This window comes from Amphibalanus amphitrite, unplaced genomic scaffold, assembly GCF_019059575.1.
Source record: "Amphibalanus amphitrite isolate SeventyFive unplaced genomic scaffold, NRLGWU_Aamphi_draft 001799F_arrow, whole genome shotgun sequence".
NCBI lineage: Eukaryota > Metazoa > Arthropoda > Thecostraca > Balanomorpha > Balanidae > Amphibalanus > Amphibalanus amphitrite.
In genome coordinates this window covers 96,106-112,569 of record NW_024883292.1, presented here as the reverse complement: position 1 = coordinate 112,569, position 16,464 = coordinate 96,106, and the positions used below count along the sequence as shown (strand labels likewise).

The 16,464-nt window shown below is 49.8% G+C and overlaps 1 protein-coding gene across 1 annotated transcript in view; it reads left to right on the top strand.

Annotated features, from left to right (window-relative positions):
• Positions 1–4,436: 4,436 nt before the first annotated feature.
• The window catches only part of LOC122375229 (monocarboxylate transporter 12-like), a 31,329-nt gene continuing 19,301 nt past the window's right edge, over positions 4,437–16,464 (top strand). Inside the window, exons 1-2 of the mRNA XM_043354501.1 lie at positions 4,437–4,506; positions 9,388–9,622. Of these exons, the coding sequence (XP_043210436.1) occupies positions 9,406–9,622 (217 nt within the window). The 5' untranslated portion in view covers positions 4,437–4,506; positions 9,388–9,405. The remainder of the gene's footprint in view (positions 4,507–9,387; positions 9,623–16,464) is intronic.

Sequence of the window (16,464 nt, the reverse complement as noted above, 5' to 3'; positions counted from 1 at the left end):
CTCTCTCTCTCTTTCTCTCTATTCTTGTTATTTTTCCCCACCATGCCGTCATTCTTTCAACACTTTCGCAAACTAGTTGCTACGCATGCAAACATCTCATCCCGAACGAAGCTTTCTCGGCCGCTGCTTCCCCCTTTCTGACACAATCAGTCGGCAGCACACGGTACTGGAAGCGCAGCAAGGCACCGCGGCGCGATCGGCACGGCGCCTTTCTGATTTACCCCACGCCATTACCTCTGGAGCTGATTTGCCGAGCGGGTGGCCGCCCCGATCGCGTCAGTCTGGTGTGCTCGAGCCGACGTTCTCTCGGCCTGCCGCCCGCCGTTGCGTCGGCTGGCTGCGACAGCTCCGAGGGAGGAAAGAGGAGGGAGGGAGGGAGGAGAGAGCTGTTACGCTAATCAGTCTCGTAAATGAATTAGTCAGCTTCTGCTGACATAGGCGCGATCCTATTTTGTATCCAAAAGCAGCAAAATCGTTCTAAACGGTTTGGCATCAAAGGGATAGTTTATTTGAATCGTGCTCTGTCATGTTTTTGAACATTTTAATTTTGATATTGCCTCAACCATATATGTAATAAGAAACTGCAACTGGTTATTTATAAATTTGCCTTCTCTTTTATATGTAAACAGCCTAGCAATGCCTTACATTAACATATTTTGCATCGTAGAGACATTATATTTTGTACCACATTAATACTTTGGTTGGCACATATCAATGACATGGCTGATGCGGCTAATGCACTCTTCATCGCCTCGTCAGCCTTTCGTGCGAGCTAAGAAGGGTGTTAGCGCTAATGGAGTCTTGACAGACTGCCTCAGAACCAACACAAAAACGATCGAAAATAATAATGAAGCACTAATGACATGTTCATAACGCATGCATCCGAGTTTTTAACTTCTATCCAATGATTGACTCAGCGAGGAGCCGGGCCTTTATCGATGGCACTCTGTTATTTTCACCCGCGTACAATCAAGACGCTCAGCTGGGGCAATCTCAGGGCGAACACAATGCCGGGACCCATCCCGCTGACGACTGTCATGTTCTCGCATTGTCGGCCTGTCACGCTGTCACGCAGATGCTGACAGCTATCCGGGTGGCCGCTATCCGACTCTTGTATGTGACAGACCGTCAGCGGCACCAAAGAGCAGCGGCCCGGCGTCTGGCAAACGTCCTGTTTTTGCAGACCAAACGTCGGGGAGTTTTCACCGGCGACTGTATGGGCCAAGAGCCGTTCAATTCCTGGCGCAGAAGCACGCATAACTCGCCGGAATTAAACGGCTGAGCGATATTGTGTACGCGTTTGGGTTAAATACGGCTCGTTAAGCCACTGCGACTGGAATTGTTAAAGCGAGAGCGGCTGCCGTCCAATGCCTCCTCGGGCTGTTAGCCAGTCGGAATATTGACAGAGGAGAGAGCCGGCGCTCGTGGCCGGTGTGTGGGTGTAGGAACTGTTGGAGCCGTGCGCAGCCACGTGGGATACGAGTGAAATACACCCGGCTATCAGTCTCTAAAGGTGCGCCGCTCCAGCTGCAACCGCGTCTGGAACTCTGGAACTCTGGGTGTCTTGCCGACCCAGTGGGATGTCTGAGGGAATGATAAACGCTTATGAACGTGCCTTTAATAAGGCTGGAATGGAGGGCCAAAACTAAAACTCGTTTCTATGTAGATCTGGAATGTGGTCTCGAAACATGCTGCGATTTATAGTGGTGAGATAGGTATTGGCTCCCGCACCTGGCCTTAGATCCTGGATCTGATCCAGACCGAAAGAATTCGGCCCGGCGAGGCTGGCTGGATTAGTTAAATCGGTCTACCTGATCGTCCCGACCATGCACGCGCCATTGGATTTGGTTAGACGAAGGCTTCGTCTACGAAGTGAGGCTCCTGGTTTCGATATTTTCTGGCCGTAAATCAGGCCGGTTTCCCGGCTCGGAATTGGCCCGCCGGGTCCACTGCGTCAGCCTGTCAAATGCGCCGCCCCGCCATCGCTGCCAGCTGACACGCGCCGGCACTGTCGCGGCGCAGCGGCGGAAATGCGCCTCTTATAAACTGCTGAGCCCTGCATAATCCAAGAATACGATCCACCGAAGACGTACTGCTGGAAGTCGTTTGGAAAATGGCTCCAGCCCTATGAACAATGGCGGCCCTCAGACGGCTGAAATCGGACTGTTGGTTGATCATGAGGGAGCTAGCTGTTCGATCGTCTGATACAGAGCCGTTGGCCTGTAAATGCTGACTTTCGGCAGCCGCGCGGTTCATCACACTGCGTAGTCTTAGTTCCAGTCATGACACGGTGATGGTCATGCATGCTAGGCATGCTTATGATGATGAACGAATCCATATTCACTACCTTAATCGACCTGTCGTCACTGCTGGATGGTCTTGGACAGGTGAAAATAATGAATCTAACTTGCACTGGTATTAAAAGAATATTGGTATGCACAGAAAAAAAAGTTTTGATTTTGTCATATGTATCATTATAGAACGCTTGTGTATACGCCATGCACTAGAACCTCAGACATACCTACACTTCAAATGCCACTATCTGTCCCATGGACGCCACGATTCCCCATTCTCCACGGTCAGTTTGTATCAATTTCTCCCGGGTCCAGCTGTGCACGTTATGGTGCGGCTCTCACAGCGCGCTGCTGGACTTCTGTGCGTCATTAGCAGCTCGAGCTCACCCGCGCGGGGTGCCGGCGCGGCGGCGGCGGCGGCGGCAGCAGCAGCCCGGCGCGGAGCGGGCGGCGGTGGCGGCGGCGGCAGCGGCGGCGGCAGCAGCCCGCTCGCCACTACCCGCATGTCGAGCACCTGTCTCTTTCTGCACTCGGAGGGGCACGATTAACCGCCCTGGACGGGGCCAAAGATAACCGAGTGAGCGCGGCCCAGCTCAGACGAAATCGAGGGATTCTGAGTCGGACTTAACGCTCTGCAACCAGCGATTGAGGCTCATTGTGTGGCTTGATGATACTCTGCCGAAGATGTTTCGCTAATGAGTGATTTGTTTGAAATGTGTTTTTCGTCCTTAAGTTCTCGCTTGCACAATAAACGTATAACACTTCATCTCAATCAGATAAGTGAATTAATAGAGAGGGAGCTGTCCATGGGTTAACTTATCCAATGTACATGTTGGCGAGATAGGGTAGTAAGTGGAGTGGCTTTATTCCAATAAGGAAGAGATCAAATTTTAAAGCGAATATTCATCAACGTTTCCTGTAATAATAATGAGGATAAATTTGACTGTGCGGGCTGGAGCCTGTTTAAATTCAAATATAGTGTGACCGTCCATTAGTTTATTTATCAGGGTCAGGTTTGTCACAGCCAAGGTGTCGTAACGGGGCATAAACTGATTATATTTCATTTTTACTGCTGAAGTTTCTACTTCAAATTTGACAAGTACACTACCAGCTACCTACGTATGAAATACGATTGATCCTAAAATGTTATTCGCTGTTTGTGTGGCATAAAAGCCAGCTGAAAATTGCTTCCCACTGCTATCTTTAAACATGAGAGAGTTCTGGGTGGGCGGTCATGTCGCCACCAATTTCCGTCGGCTGGCATTTATTGTCGTGTGTTTCCTGGTTGTCTGTTTATTCTGCCGCCTATTTGCCGGGTCATCAGTTAGTGGAGGCTGTTAACCTGGCCGCCGGTTGGACGCCCGGCAGGTATTTGCGCGCGCTCCTGCCAGGCTGTTGTTCCGTGCCAGTTGTAAATGTCACACCACTCGGACAGTTATCTTTACTGAGGGTTAATTACGACTACGGCACTTGCGGCATGCTTGTTGCATATTCTCATATATGTGAGTTGCAATATTTTTTAAAGGCTGAACAAGCACTCTCATGTCCTCTGATCTTGGAGGAATTTTAATATTTTGCTTCATTTCAAATAGCTGTCTGCGTTGTTCGCATATTGCTGTGTGTGTGTGTGTGTGCTTTTTTTGTCGGACCGTGAATTAACCGTCCCATTGTCTGATTACCCATATTTAGACTGTTCAACCGGGTCCTCATCATCAACTGTTCATCATTCTCAAACATTACCAATGCCCTACAACGCTCCATCGTCCCACCGTTCCATCATTTCGCCGCCGTTCACATCGTCTAACGATTCCATCTCCAACCCGACGTTCCAACATCCCTCCATCCCACCTTGGTCCATCCTTCCTCTCTGCACTATCATCTATCGACACAAGTCTCTACCGAGCACCGCTGACTCACCAGGCTTCTCCTTGGTCCACGTCTTAGGTCCGGCTGGTCCGTGTACTGGTCTGTTCTCACAGTCACCCCAGCACGGGTGACGGGACAAGACCTTGTACCTGCCGATGGACATGACCGTTCAGCCTCAGCGACCCACACTGTACACACGTGTCCCGAACAGATCGTGTATGTACTCAGACGGTCTTTGCACATGACCTCACCGCTGTGTTGTCGTTTCTCCACAGACACTCGTCTCCCTGTTCGGGTACGGTATGACGACCCGTCGGAGGACAGTGCTGGATTCGAGGCCTATCAGGTGAGCTGACGGGAATGGGATGGGAATGAAATTGGGATAGGACTGGGAGCAAAACGGGAGACGATGGCAGACGGGAGTTAGGACCGTCGAGGGGACGGGAGATGGGAGTCGAGATGGGAGACGAAAGAGGGGAGACGGGAAACGTGGGACAGGAGACGGAGACTGGAGACGAGACCGTCAAGAGACACGGGACGGGACGGGACGGGACGAGACGAGACGAGACGAGACGGGACGAGACGAGACGAGACGAGACGAGACGAGACGAGACGAGACGAGACGAGACGAGACGAGACGAGACGAGACGAGACGAGACGGGGCAAGGGATTGCATACGGGACGGGAGACAAGAGACGGTAGACGGGACGGGACGGGATGGGAGACGGGGAAGGAGAAGGGACGGGAGACGGGACGGGACGGGACGGGACGAGACGGGGCAAGGGATTGCATACGGGACGGGAGACAAGAGACGGTAGACGGGATGGGACGGGAGACGGGACGGAGAACGGACGGGAGACGGGACGGGACGGGACGGGAGACCAGTCCCGAACTGCGTCCAGTCTGAGCTGCATTAGCGAAGCCTCTCATCCTTGACTTACACATGAGTAAGCGTGGGGAGAAGGATCTGACGTTTTCCGCCACCCGTTTTCAGCAGAAAGTGCTCTATAAGCTTTGTCTCCCGCCAGATATAGATTAGACTACTAAGTAGGAATAATAAATTGCTTCTGTCTAAGTACATAGATCCATATTCGACGAATGATTATATCAAATCGTCCGTAAAATCGCACTAATTAAGGAATTTATGAGCTGGATCGCATTATTCAGCCTCGTTTGACAAGTTGTAAGCCACTTACGTGTTATCTTGATTCTTAATTGTTGGACTTAGGAGATCTTGGAATGTTAAAGACTGGTAGCACATTCAGGGGATTCTTATTATGAATGTTTAGAATCGGCATTGGAGATTAGAGTATGCAGCACTGAAAGACACATGTAACGTAAAGTGATTGGTATTATTAATTGCACTTGCAGCCTGCCAAGCTTATTAAATGTTTATTTATTGAACGTTGCCCGCCAGTTCAGTCCACTGAGGTGCTTCCATAAACACTTGTGTGTATGTTTTTTGTCCATTTATGTTCACGGAAAACATCATCAAGTGACCTTATTTCTATAATGTCCACAGACCGCTGCATGGTCAAGGACCATCTATTACCCATTACCCATTCTAGGCTGCTGAGTTGCTCACTTATTGTATAAAATATATCCTGTATTTCTCAGAAAACTAGGCTCGTCTAGCGAATACGAATACAGGCTCAGTAGACGACTGCGCCTCATTTTTTCACACCTCGCTAGTGCACCTATTTACTACAGTGGGGCCCAGACCATTTATCTGGCCATCATAAGGCGCACTTTGAGGACCGGGCCGCCTCGTGAATTAGCTCATCCGACAGCCGACATCAGCCGGGGAACATCACTCTTAGGACATGATAAATGGAGCCGGGGACGCTCCGAGTATGTCATAACACACCATAACACACACCTTTACGCCGAAGTCGCCGGCCGCTCAACGGCGAGCGCGTCGTAAGATAAATGGTTCGCTTTCATGAAGAGGGAAGATATATCATGGCATCAGGAAGGCATGTTCGCGAAGTGGGTTTTCGGCTTTAATGGTTGATCATGGCAGGAGTCGCGCACTTTGGAAAATTTGATAACATAGGTATTTGCTCTTGTTGGAGCATGGATTCGTTGTTCTTCAAAATTTATCTCCCGCGCTCACTTTATCTGTGAATGCATACGGGCGATGCAAGGAATAAATATGATGCTTTGTTCGATTGTGATAAATCCAATGATCATTATCATATCAATTCGATTCTTTTTCATTTTCAGTAATCCCAACGAGTACATGACACCCTTCTGCAATTTTCATAGCAAGTATCGAATTCATATATAAAAAATAGTCCAGCACCCATCGCTGATATCGACGCTGGGCCATCACCACGCTTTTTTTAGTTTAGCCTTCCAGGCGGTGGGGGGGACATTTTTTTGCCCCCCCCCCCTTTAGTTTTTTCGATATATCTCGAGAACCGCTGCGCCGATCGTCACCAAACTTTCAGTACCCTCCCGGGAGCAGCTAGCGCACATGGTGACCAAAAATTTTTCCAAAGGCTATGATAGGTTGGCCGCTAATGACGTCAGAGTGACGTCATTTTTGCCATTTTCGACCAAAAAAAAAAGGTTTCGCGGGAAGAGATGTCAGGCCTACAGCTTTAGAGATACAGAAAAATGTTTCAGACATAAAAGGTGTGGAATTAAGAGGGCTACAAAACTGCTATTTCGGTTTTTCGAATTTTTTGGATTTTGACCCCCAAAAATCAAAAAATAGATTTTTTGAATATAATAGCCAAAAAATCCAAAAAGTTTTTTGAATTTCGAAAAAACGGAATATATGTGATAGCCCCTACCGCCTTCTATCTACATACCAAATTTGAGATCGATACCTCTTTTTTTTGGCCAAGTTATAGCGAAAAAACTGTTCAAAATTGATGACGTCAAATTTTCAAACTCAATTTTTAGCAATTCTAGACCTCGTAGCGCAAAACAAAGACCACCATTAGACTCCCCGTGACGAGCTGCATCGAATCGATACCCATTTTATGCAAAAATATCAACTTTGAAATTTGACCTTTTTTGACCTGACCTTGACCTGACCTCCACCAGAAAGTGACCTAAACCGTACCTGATGGTCTTATAGCCAACACCATTGAGTTGGAAATGAAAAACTGGCCATAAAACATGCATCGCATAACCTTAGTAAAGCTGGGCTCATTTGGTGACCCTTGGTGACCTTTGGTGACCTGACCTGTGACCTGACCTGGTATGACCAGTGACCTCTAATAGCAACATATGTACTTGACAACTGACGCCTTATCGCTGATTTTCGACAAAATGCGTTTTACTCGGTGTTATAGCGCTTTCCCTAGAAGCCCCGTGAACGGTGAAAAATTTTATCTTTGACCTGACCTTTGACGTCATCGGTGACCCCGAGGTCAATGAAATTTGGTTTCCTTCGACAAATTTGACAGGGCTATCGAACGCCGTTTGAATTTTCCGGATCCGTCCAGTAGTTTCGGAGATACGGGGGGGGGGCAAAAAAGTGCCCCCCCCCCCACCGCGCGGAAGGTGGCTGGTAGGCCCACCGCCTGCCGGGTTAGGCCACTTTCATACTCAATGATCAGTTCGCCTAATTATCCCATCATTTATTTGATTTTTCCCATCACTTGCTGAGCGGTGCGATAGCGAAGTGTATTTAATGCTGCGTCTCCTCACATGTCAGAGGGACTGACTGCATCTTACAACACTTCAGAACCCAATAGTATAGCTGCAATAACCATGCGGCAAAACGAATAACAGCTTACAGCTGTCATGAATGGTTAGGTGCTCATCGTGCCCAGACATTATAACACCAATTATATTTGATGTGGGCAATTACATGCAGTCATCCGAGAGCTAATGGCATACGATGGTGTTGATAACAGGTTGCAGTTTCAAGCGAAGATGAACTGGTGCTGCATTTTCACGCCCTCGAGTGATGAGGCTACATCTTAATCGTTCTGAGTAATTGTGAGGTTTAGTGGATCTTAAATATGCAGAGGATATAATATAATTTGAATTGGTAGGGTAAATTGACTGGGACACGAAGCTGTAAGAGACTTTTGTCACCTCTCAGCATGGACAACAACGACCCAGTTTTTGACGAATACCCATGCGTGCGTAACTTGTATCGTGAGTTTCCTATAATAGCCGTTTTCACGACGGCCATCTGGTACACATTTGGTGCACATCTGGTACAGATTAGGTGCAGATTTGGTCAAATCAGGGTCAGTGTTTCTCTTAGCAGCTGTCAGCTAGGGTTGCACTAATTGCTTATATGCCTGCTTTGTCATATTATCTGAGAGCATCATCGATTAACCCGGCGGCCGCTGGGCCTCCGCGCCACCCGCCGGCCACTGGGGGGGGGGGGCATATAGTTGCCCCCCCCCCCTTTACTTCTGCGACGATATCGTCGCAACGCGAAGAGATAGAGAAGCGGAACTTCGCATACATCTTCCTGAATACCTAGCCGAGGTTGTGTTCAAATTTGGTGTTGATCCCATTCGAAATGACGTCACAGTGACGTCATAAGTGAAATTATAGATTTGCGACTCTCATATTATTCACGATACATCAGATATATGGGACCGAATATAAAGGGCCGATTATTGGTCAGAAACTAGATGGAAGTGTAGTTAGATGTTTTAGGATGACAGCAGGTGCTGTCTAGTTCATTTACAGTTGAGTTTCATGCTCAGCGTCATCAGAAACGGTCCATATCGGAAAACGACAAAACTGTATGACGTCACTTTGACGTCATCTTAGGTGCCGCAACCACCAAACTTTCCTCAAACATTACCTAGGTATTCATTTGAAGCTATGCCAAGTTTCACGTTCGTAGCTCATCAGGTTTCGGAGATATTTCACAAAACGTAAAGGGGGGGGGGCAACCTTATGCCCCCCCCCCCAGCGGCTCGTGGGTTAAGACACTGAAATTAATACATAAAATGAAGATATTTGCTGTAAAAGAGACTAGGTGCAGATTTGGTCAAATCAGGTGCATTCGCCGGATGGCCCGTCGCGAAAACGGCTAATCTGTCTTTCTCGGGGACTCGACCTCATATTTCCCTGGAATTGACCCGCCTTCTTTTCCCTAACTCAACTCCCCAATGAACTAGCCTGGCCTCATCTTCCGCAGCATCTCTTTCCCAGCAGGGCTTGACCGGACATCGTCTTCCCAGCAGGGCCTGACTCGATCTCATCTTCCCCAGAATTGACCCGAGCCTCTCTTTTGCAGGGTCTGAACGAGAGGGAGATGAACAGCCTCCACAAGCGAATCCCTGGTCTGCGGCGCCATGATCCCAAGACGTCCACCATTCGACAACACTACTACCCCGAGGGTGGCTGGGGCTGGGTCATCTGCGCCTGCGCCTTCCTCGTCCACCTAGTCATCGCCGGCCTCCAGCTTAGCTACGGGGTGCTACTGCTGCACCTGCTGGCAGAATGGGGACGAGAAAACTACATGGAAGCAGGTGAGATCACGACGGATGCGTGGTGACGGTGGCAGTTTCGTTGAAGTTGACGTTGATGTTAACATTGACGTTGACGGCGGCGGTGACGACGACGGTGTCCCATGACATTCACCGTGGGTTCCCTGTTTCAATGACGACAAGGCGACCACCAGTGATTTTGGCAGGGTCCTTTCCTGGTTATCTGATATTCCGGGCATATCGTTATCATATCGTTTGCATATCGGCCCCGGTATCTAAACGGAGCCGACGTTACGCGCTGCATCAATGTCCAGTGGCGCAAGGCCGGTCAGTATTATAGTCATTCCTCATTAATGTCCAGCCTACTGAGCTGTGCTAGGAATGCGGCGGCAAAGCTGTTCCCAAATGTGCGAGATAATGTCGTGGAATATTTTGAATTGCGTACGCGGTTATACTATCTACCGCAGAATGAATTTCAGACAGCCGAACTATCTCCCGTATCGCGTAATTCGTGGCATATATGCTGGTGTTCGGTGTTCAAGCCACAGCTGTTCAAAGAACAGCGTAGGCGCTTCCGATGTATAGGGCGTACCCGGCGGACTGGGCAGGGCCGGCCGAGCCGCTCTGATTAGTAAGTGTCACTATCAGCTCTGTAATCGACCATACGATTAGAGTGCGCAGTGGCCGCCCTCCCTCCCACCTCCACTTCCCAGTGACCCACCCACCCCGTCCCGGCCCAGCACTCCGGTGACTGAACTCGGGCACGTTACACCTACCCTCCTGGCACGCGGCGTGTGCTCATAGGGATCCCATGTAGGGCCGCGCCGAGCGTGACTGGCGATCCTCCGGTCACGAACCAAAGCGAGCAGGTCGAGATGAATGTCAGCGATGGCGGTGAAAATAATGGTGTGGAGAGCCAGTGGAGCCGAGCAGAGCGTAAGAAATGGGCGGTTATCAAGGTAACAAGCAGCTATCGACTATATTGTGAGCCCCGGTTTATATCGAGCAATTTCATGATGCATCTGAAAGGTGCAAACTGCAAGCACGTTTTGGGAGTCACGCTATACGCTTAGGGCTAGGTAGATATGCAATTGCATGCCTGACTAAAATATGATGTTTGATGCCTTTCTTGTGTTGGCGAATGAGCCTGTGCTAAGTTTTTTTTTCATCAATTTTAAAGAGCTAAAAACGTTGTCAGAAAAAATGCGTACTTTGATAACAAGCTATGAGCCACTGAGATGTATGGAGCAAAGACAATCAAACTGACACGAGGGTAATGAATGAGAACAATTAGTATGAAATAGGGACTCCATGACGTCGGATAGCTGTCATGTTTGTCATATGAATGATTTGTTTGCCAACTGGGATAGCCAATAACAATAGCTAAATATATTTTGAATTTGCGTCACTCTCGATGTCGATATATCATTTAACTATAACACAAAAGCTGCAACAGAGAAGGAGACGCAGCGTGAGTGTGACGGTGATGTAGAATCAAAAAGACAAGAGAAGGTACTTATGAGATGTTAATAGTTTTATACAGGCAACCCTTTCAAACAAGCAAATATCATTCAACTAATAATTACGTAGATGAATCGAACGAAAGGCAGTCAGCGGAAGGCAGTGTTGTTTGTTGACAGCGATCCTTCAATGCCTGAAGTCTTGGCGTGATACTTTTGTCACATGCCATGCTCACTTTATTCAGTGTCGCTCAGCTCCATTCAGTTTCGGTGAAGGACGCGGGGTGCGCCGGACCGCCCTGCTCGTGCCGTCGGCAGCGATTTCCCGCTCGGCCGTCTCCGGGTGCTCGCTCCGATCACTGATCGAACGTCGCTGCCCGAGTCATTTCCCCGTCAGCAATAGCCACTGAGCTAATGGTCTTCATCCCCGCGGGGCACATTAATTTGGTTATTTACTTTGTGCTTGGAGAATGGCTGAGCGCTGCGCAGTGTCCGTGCTGCTGCTGCGATGTGACCATCATCGACTGTGCTCAGATGCATAGATAACGGGACCTTTGTAGAACCATCCTGCAAGGTCAGTCGTTTGCCAGACGCAATGATGGTGCCGCTGGGCGTGCAACCCCCACCCCCACCCCACCCAGAGTCGTCGTCTATCCCTCTGACCTACCCCGCCCCTCCCACCCCTCCCCATCCTCCTTCCTCGGGAGATAAATACCTCAGGGGGAGGCATAAATACATCTGGCCATGACAAATAGTGGTCGTCTGTCCTGCGCGGGCGTCGCCGCAGCCACTGGAGTGGTGCTCGGGATGAGAGGCACCGGGGCTGCAGGAATGCGGTGCAGCGGAGGAGGTGACACTTGGAGATGACACCGCCGGGTGACACGTCACGCGGACACCCCCCGGTGTCACAGCCAGGTGACACTCGGGTGTCAGCACTGAGGTAGACCAGCTGCTATCTGATTCAAAACCAGGGATGCTGCAATATGAATGGATCTATGAATGACACGCAGCCTAGGTCTCATTCCAGCAGAATTCATCATCAGTCAGTGCGGGAAAAATTTTGCTCAAACTTTTTGAAGCTAGTTTGTTCATGTCTTTGTACTCTGAAAAGCATTTTTTATATGCCGGAAGATGTACGCAGACGGTTTCAACAGCCTAAAATCGACCGAGCGCCACTTGGGGCTGATAAATTCCGCAGAAGGTCGGACCAGTCGCTTTCAGAGCGTCGTCGTAAATAAAGTGGCATTGTGAAATGAAGCGTCCGCTGAATTCGATGGTTGATATTTTCCGTTTTGCGATAAATCAAACATTTGTCTAAAATAGAGTCAGTGTATATGATTATGGATTATCTCTTTCGCTTCGTTTGATATTCATCCTTTGGTTTATTGAGCAATCTTATCCACATATGCATATCAGGTATTTATAAACACGAATTCAGAATGGAGCATGTGCATCGATGTGTTATTTTTCAGTCACTTAGTTTCTTTAGCAGCTGCTTGGCTATAATATCTCATAGTTATCTGGGAGCTGTTTTTACATTACCTACCTGTTTTTTTTTCAAAATGTTCCAGCCTCATTTCCTCCACTTATTGATATGAACACAGTTTGGTCGCCTCCACAATTTTCACATCAAATTAAAGTTTATGTCTGAGATGGGACTGTGAAAGCAGGTTATTCTGAAACCAGGAGATCAGCACATCCATTTCTAACATTTCTCCAAAACCTGTTTGAGGTCGTGACATCATTTCACTCGACTGGCATATGAGTGACAAGAGATTGGGCCATGTCTGGACGCCAGATGCCAGAGCACGTCAAAATCTCGGACAAAATCTAATTGAAAAACTATAACCATCACCGATCTTTTCTGGGTGCGCTTCCACGTCCGTTTTAGGTGTATTTTGATAATAGTTGAGATGATCGCTAGGAATCCTCTTTTCTTTTGATCATTAAAAAACATTTTTTTTTACAAATAATCATAAGATTAAACATAGCGATCTGATAACCAATGTTTGAACACCACTCATCAAACGACCACCGACGATCAGGCGACCGATCAGGCGACGCGACAAACATCTACGTTCCTCCATAACGTCGCTTTTTTTCTCCTGAAAACACGTCTTACACTTCACTAATGCGGTGAAATTGCTTCCACTAATTGCCTAGTGGCCAGGAGCTGCTCAGCAAAAACGGTGCGGCTGAGCCGAAACAGACTCGCCCAGTGCGTCAGCCTCTTCAGATGTCGGCAAAACCTGCAGGAGGAGGTGCCGGTGCAGTCGCTTGTCGGACCGACCAGGCGCCTGCAGATGTCTGCGGGTGTCGGCCGGATGTCAGCGGCTGTCGGCCGGATGTCAGCTGGATGTTGGGCTGATGTCGGCAGGATGTTGGGCTGATGTCGGCGTTGAATGTCAACTGGGCATTAGAAAGATGACAAACTTGACTGGATATCTGTTGGATGTTTATACCAGTATGCTTGTGTGTGTGGTTACCCGTCGAATGTCAACTGGGTACTCGGAGTTAGTTTGGAAGATGTCAAGCGTACTGGATCGACTTCGGCATGATAAGGCAAATAATATGTCGACATCCGCCTTCGGCCCTTGCATTTGGTGCCGAATGGCCTGCCAGCATCGTCCGCATTGCTGACGCAATCCAAAAGAAGTTGTCTGCAGTTCATGGCGGCATTTTGTGAGCCATTTCACATATTTCGCCGTGCTGACATCTCTGCAGTGGACGGTCGTCGCTGCCCGTCGTCGTCGACGATCGCTGCCGTAGCCGTCGACGATCGGTGCCAGACAGGCAGGCGTCTCGACATCGCGCCCCAGTGTCTCGTCTGACCTCTTCCGGTGATGGTTAGGTCGATTGTTCCGGGTCCAATGGTCAAAAGTCTGGCTTGTGTCACTTCAGCAGGACAGGGTCTGTTTCAGCTGTGGGGCATTCGCCTAGCGGTGCTGGCGGTGACGTCGAACTTCCAGAAATAACCAGTCCACCCTTCGTCCTCACTTCCCTTCTCAAAAGGTTCCAAAGTCGCTTGTTGATCTTTTGCAAATGGTCTTCAAAGAAAATTTGTCTATCAGCCTGTATGTAAGTACCTGCAACCATTAGTGGTAAGTATGTAACTGTACATGTCCCGGGACCGTCTTTTAGGTCCAACTCCGACTATCCTCTCCTGATCACTCTTGCCAACTGCTGCCTATCCTCTTCTCATCAGTCTCAGCCAAATGCACAGTGTGTGCCGATTGCGTATGCGCAGCGTATGATCTAGCACCCGGTGCCGAGGAAGCTCACCGTCTTCGACAGCTCTCACTGCAGCGCGCGCCTGCGCGCCGCTATGATGAAATGTGAGTTATTATCGGTGTTTTTGCCGTGGCCTCCTCGCCTCGGCCCGCGCGCCTCTCACCGGCAGTCGTGAATGTATCGACATTAGGCACGGATTAATGAAGTGGGCACGTAAAAACGAGCTATCGTGTCAGCCCAGATGAGCTCGCGCCGTCTGAGTACCATTCCGATGGAGGTGTATTGGTCGTCAAAGGATGACTGCGGGCCAGCGAGCCGATTCGGCGAAACGTTAAGCGACATTTACGATCTCTAGCTGGCCCGCCAAAGCGACAATAATTACGATTGTGTGAATTAAAGCACGAGGGGTGCCTATTTTATGTCTCATTAGTCTAAATGCGCATCGTAAAAATGCAGAATATATCTAGAAAGGCAATCTGAATGCCATATCAACTGGCGGCTCAGCTGCTCAGAATCTCGACTCCAGTTCGAGTGGCTACTGTCCGGTTTTATACTCAATCACAGCCAGGATCGAACGTCGTCTCCATATGGTCGGCAGGCATTGGTGACAAATGTCGCTCCCGTTCTATTCCCAGCCGAGGATAAATCGCGCCACTCGGAAAGTTTCGGACATATTGAGAGAGGCTGACGAGGTTTATGGAACTCGAGTGTTTTCATTCGGGCTGCCAGATGCAGAGAGCTCATCATGGAGTATGTCGCAGAAGTCCCAGTTGCAGCAAAGAGACGTTTCCATCAGGTCGCTCGGCGCAAAGGCGTTGATGTGTGGGCAGGGTCTTAGGTCTATATATGGGGTGTGTGGGCCGAGCCGAGTCCTGATTATGACAACCCCATCGTTGCTCCTATGACGTAAAAAAGATAACCATGCATGCACCAAGCAACTATTCCAGGAATTGAGCATCGGTCATAACCTCCAAAATAAGCCATTCCGGAAGCACGATCAATACCAATAACGCTGAGGAATATTTTGTGTTCAGCATAATGTGACTCTGTTCAAGCCATCGGCTGTCTAGTTTTTACCAGCCTGTAAACGCTGGCCGTCCGCAAATAGTCTCATAATTCCGCAGACAGAAAGCATTTCCCGTTAACCCTGTCAGGGACGATGGGCTAATATTTTCCCATGACCGAATCCCAACATTGGACCTCTTAGTTTGCACTGTCAACCTTCACAAGAAGTCAGTCGTCCGGGGAAAGAAGGGATATCGTTTCTGTTCTCTTAGCTGACCAGAGAAAAGCGAATCCTGCATAATCTGCGTCTTCTGCCTTCACTATAGCCTCACTCCTGCCTCTATCACTTCCTCTTTGCCATTTCTCTGGCATCCCTCCCTACTCTCCTTCCTCTACCCCTCCTCCTCGTTCTCCCCTCCACCTCGTTCCTCCTCCGTCACCCCTCCGTCATCCCTCTGCCATCGTCTCAGCGACACGCGTCGGGTCACCTCTGGCTTATCTGAGCACCGCGGCGGCCCCCGACCGGTACCGGTGATCCTTTGGGCGGATATGACGCCCTGATCAGGTCGACGACGGTGCGGTGGCCGCCGGCGCCCCCGGCACAGTTCCGGGGCGCCGCGGCGCCCGCTGACCGATGACGTCTCGGCGGCGCACCCCGGCGCGGACTCAGTGGCCGTTTCCGGCCGGCCATTTACCCGCTGACGGATCGGCCGGCGGTGATGGCTCCCTCAGATGCTCGGTCACCACTGCCAAAGCTGGGCGTCGCGCGCGCCGCGCCGCGCTGGTCATCTCTGTCCATAGAGGACCGTCGTCCTAGTGGCTGCCGTACTTACCAGGCGCCGTTTGTTCTTGTCAGTGACACTGACGACGTCAGAGCTAGCTGAATGGATGGCCGACACTCGGACCAAGAAGGCATTGGTCGCTTCAGATCAGTGCTGCAGCTAGCATTAGCCGTTGACACAAGCGTGGCCAGCGCTGGCCGCTGAGACCAGCACCATACTTGACCAGCGCGTCGGGTCGGCTGATCGAGCCCCGGTGCGCCTCGCCGCATCCCCAGGGCTCCGCCGAGCGGTAATGATTCTCTCCAGAGAGCTGATAGCTCCTCGGACGCTCTCATTCTCATGGTTTCCAGTCTGATCGGCATTCAGTCGCCAATATTTTCCCATCTCGCTCCAGCCGAGTGTACCC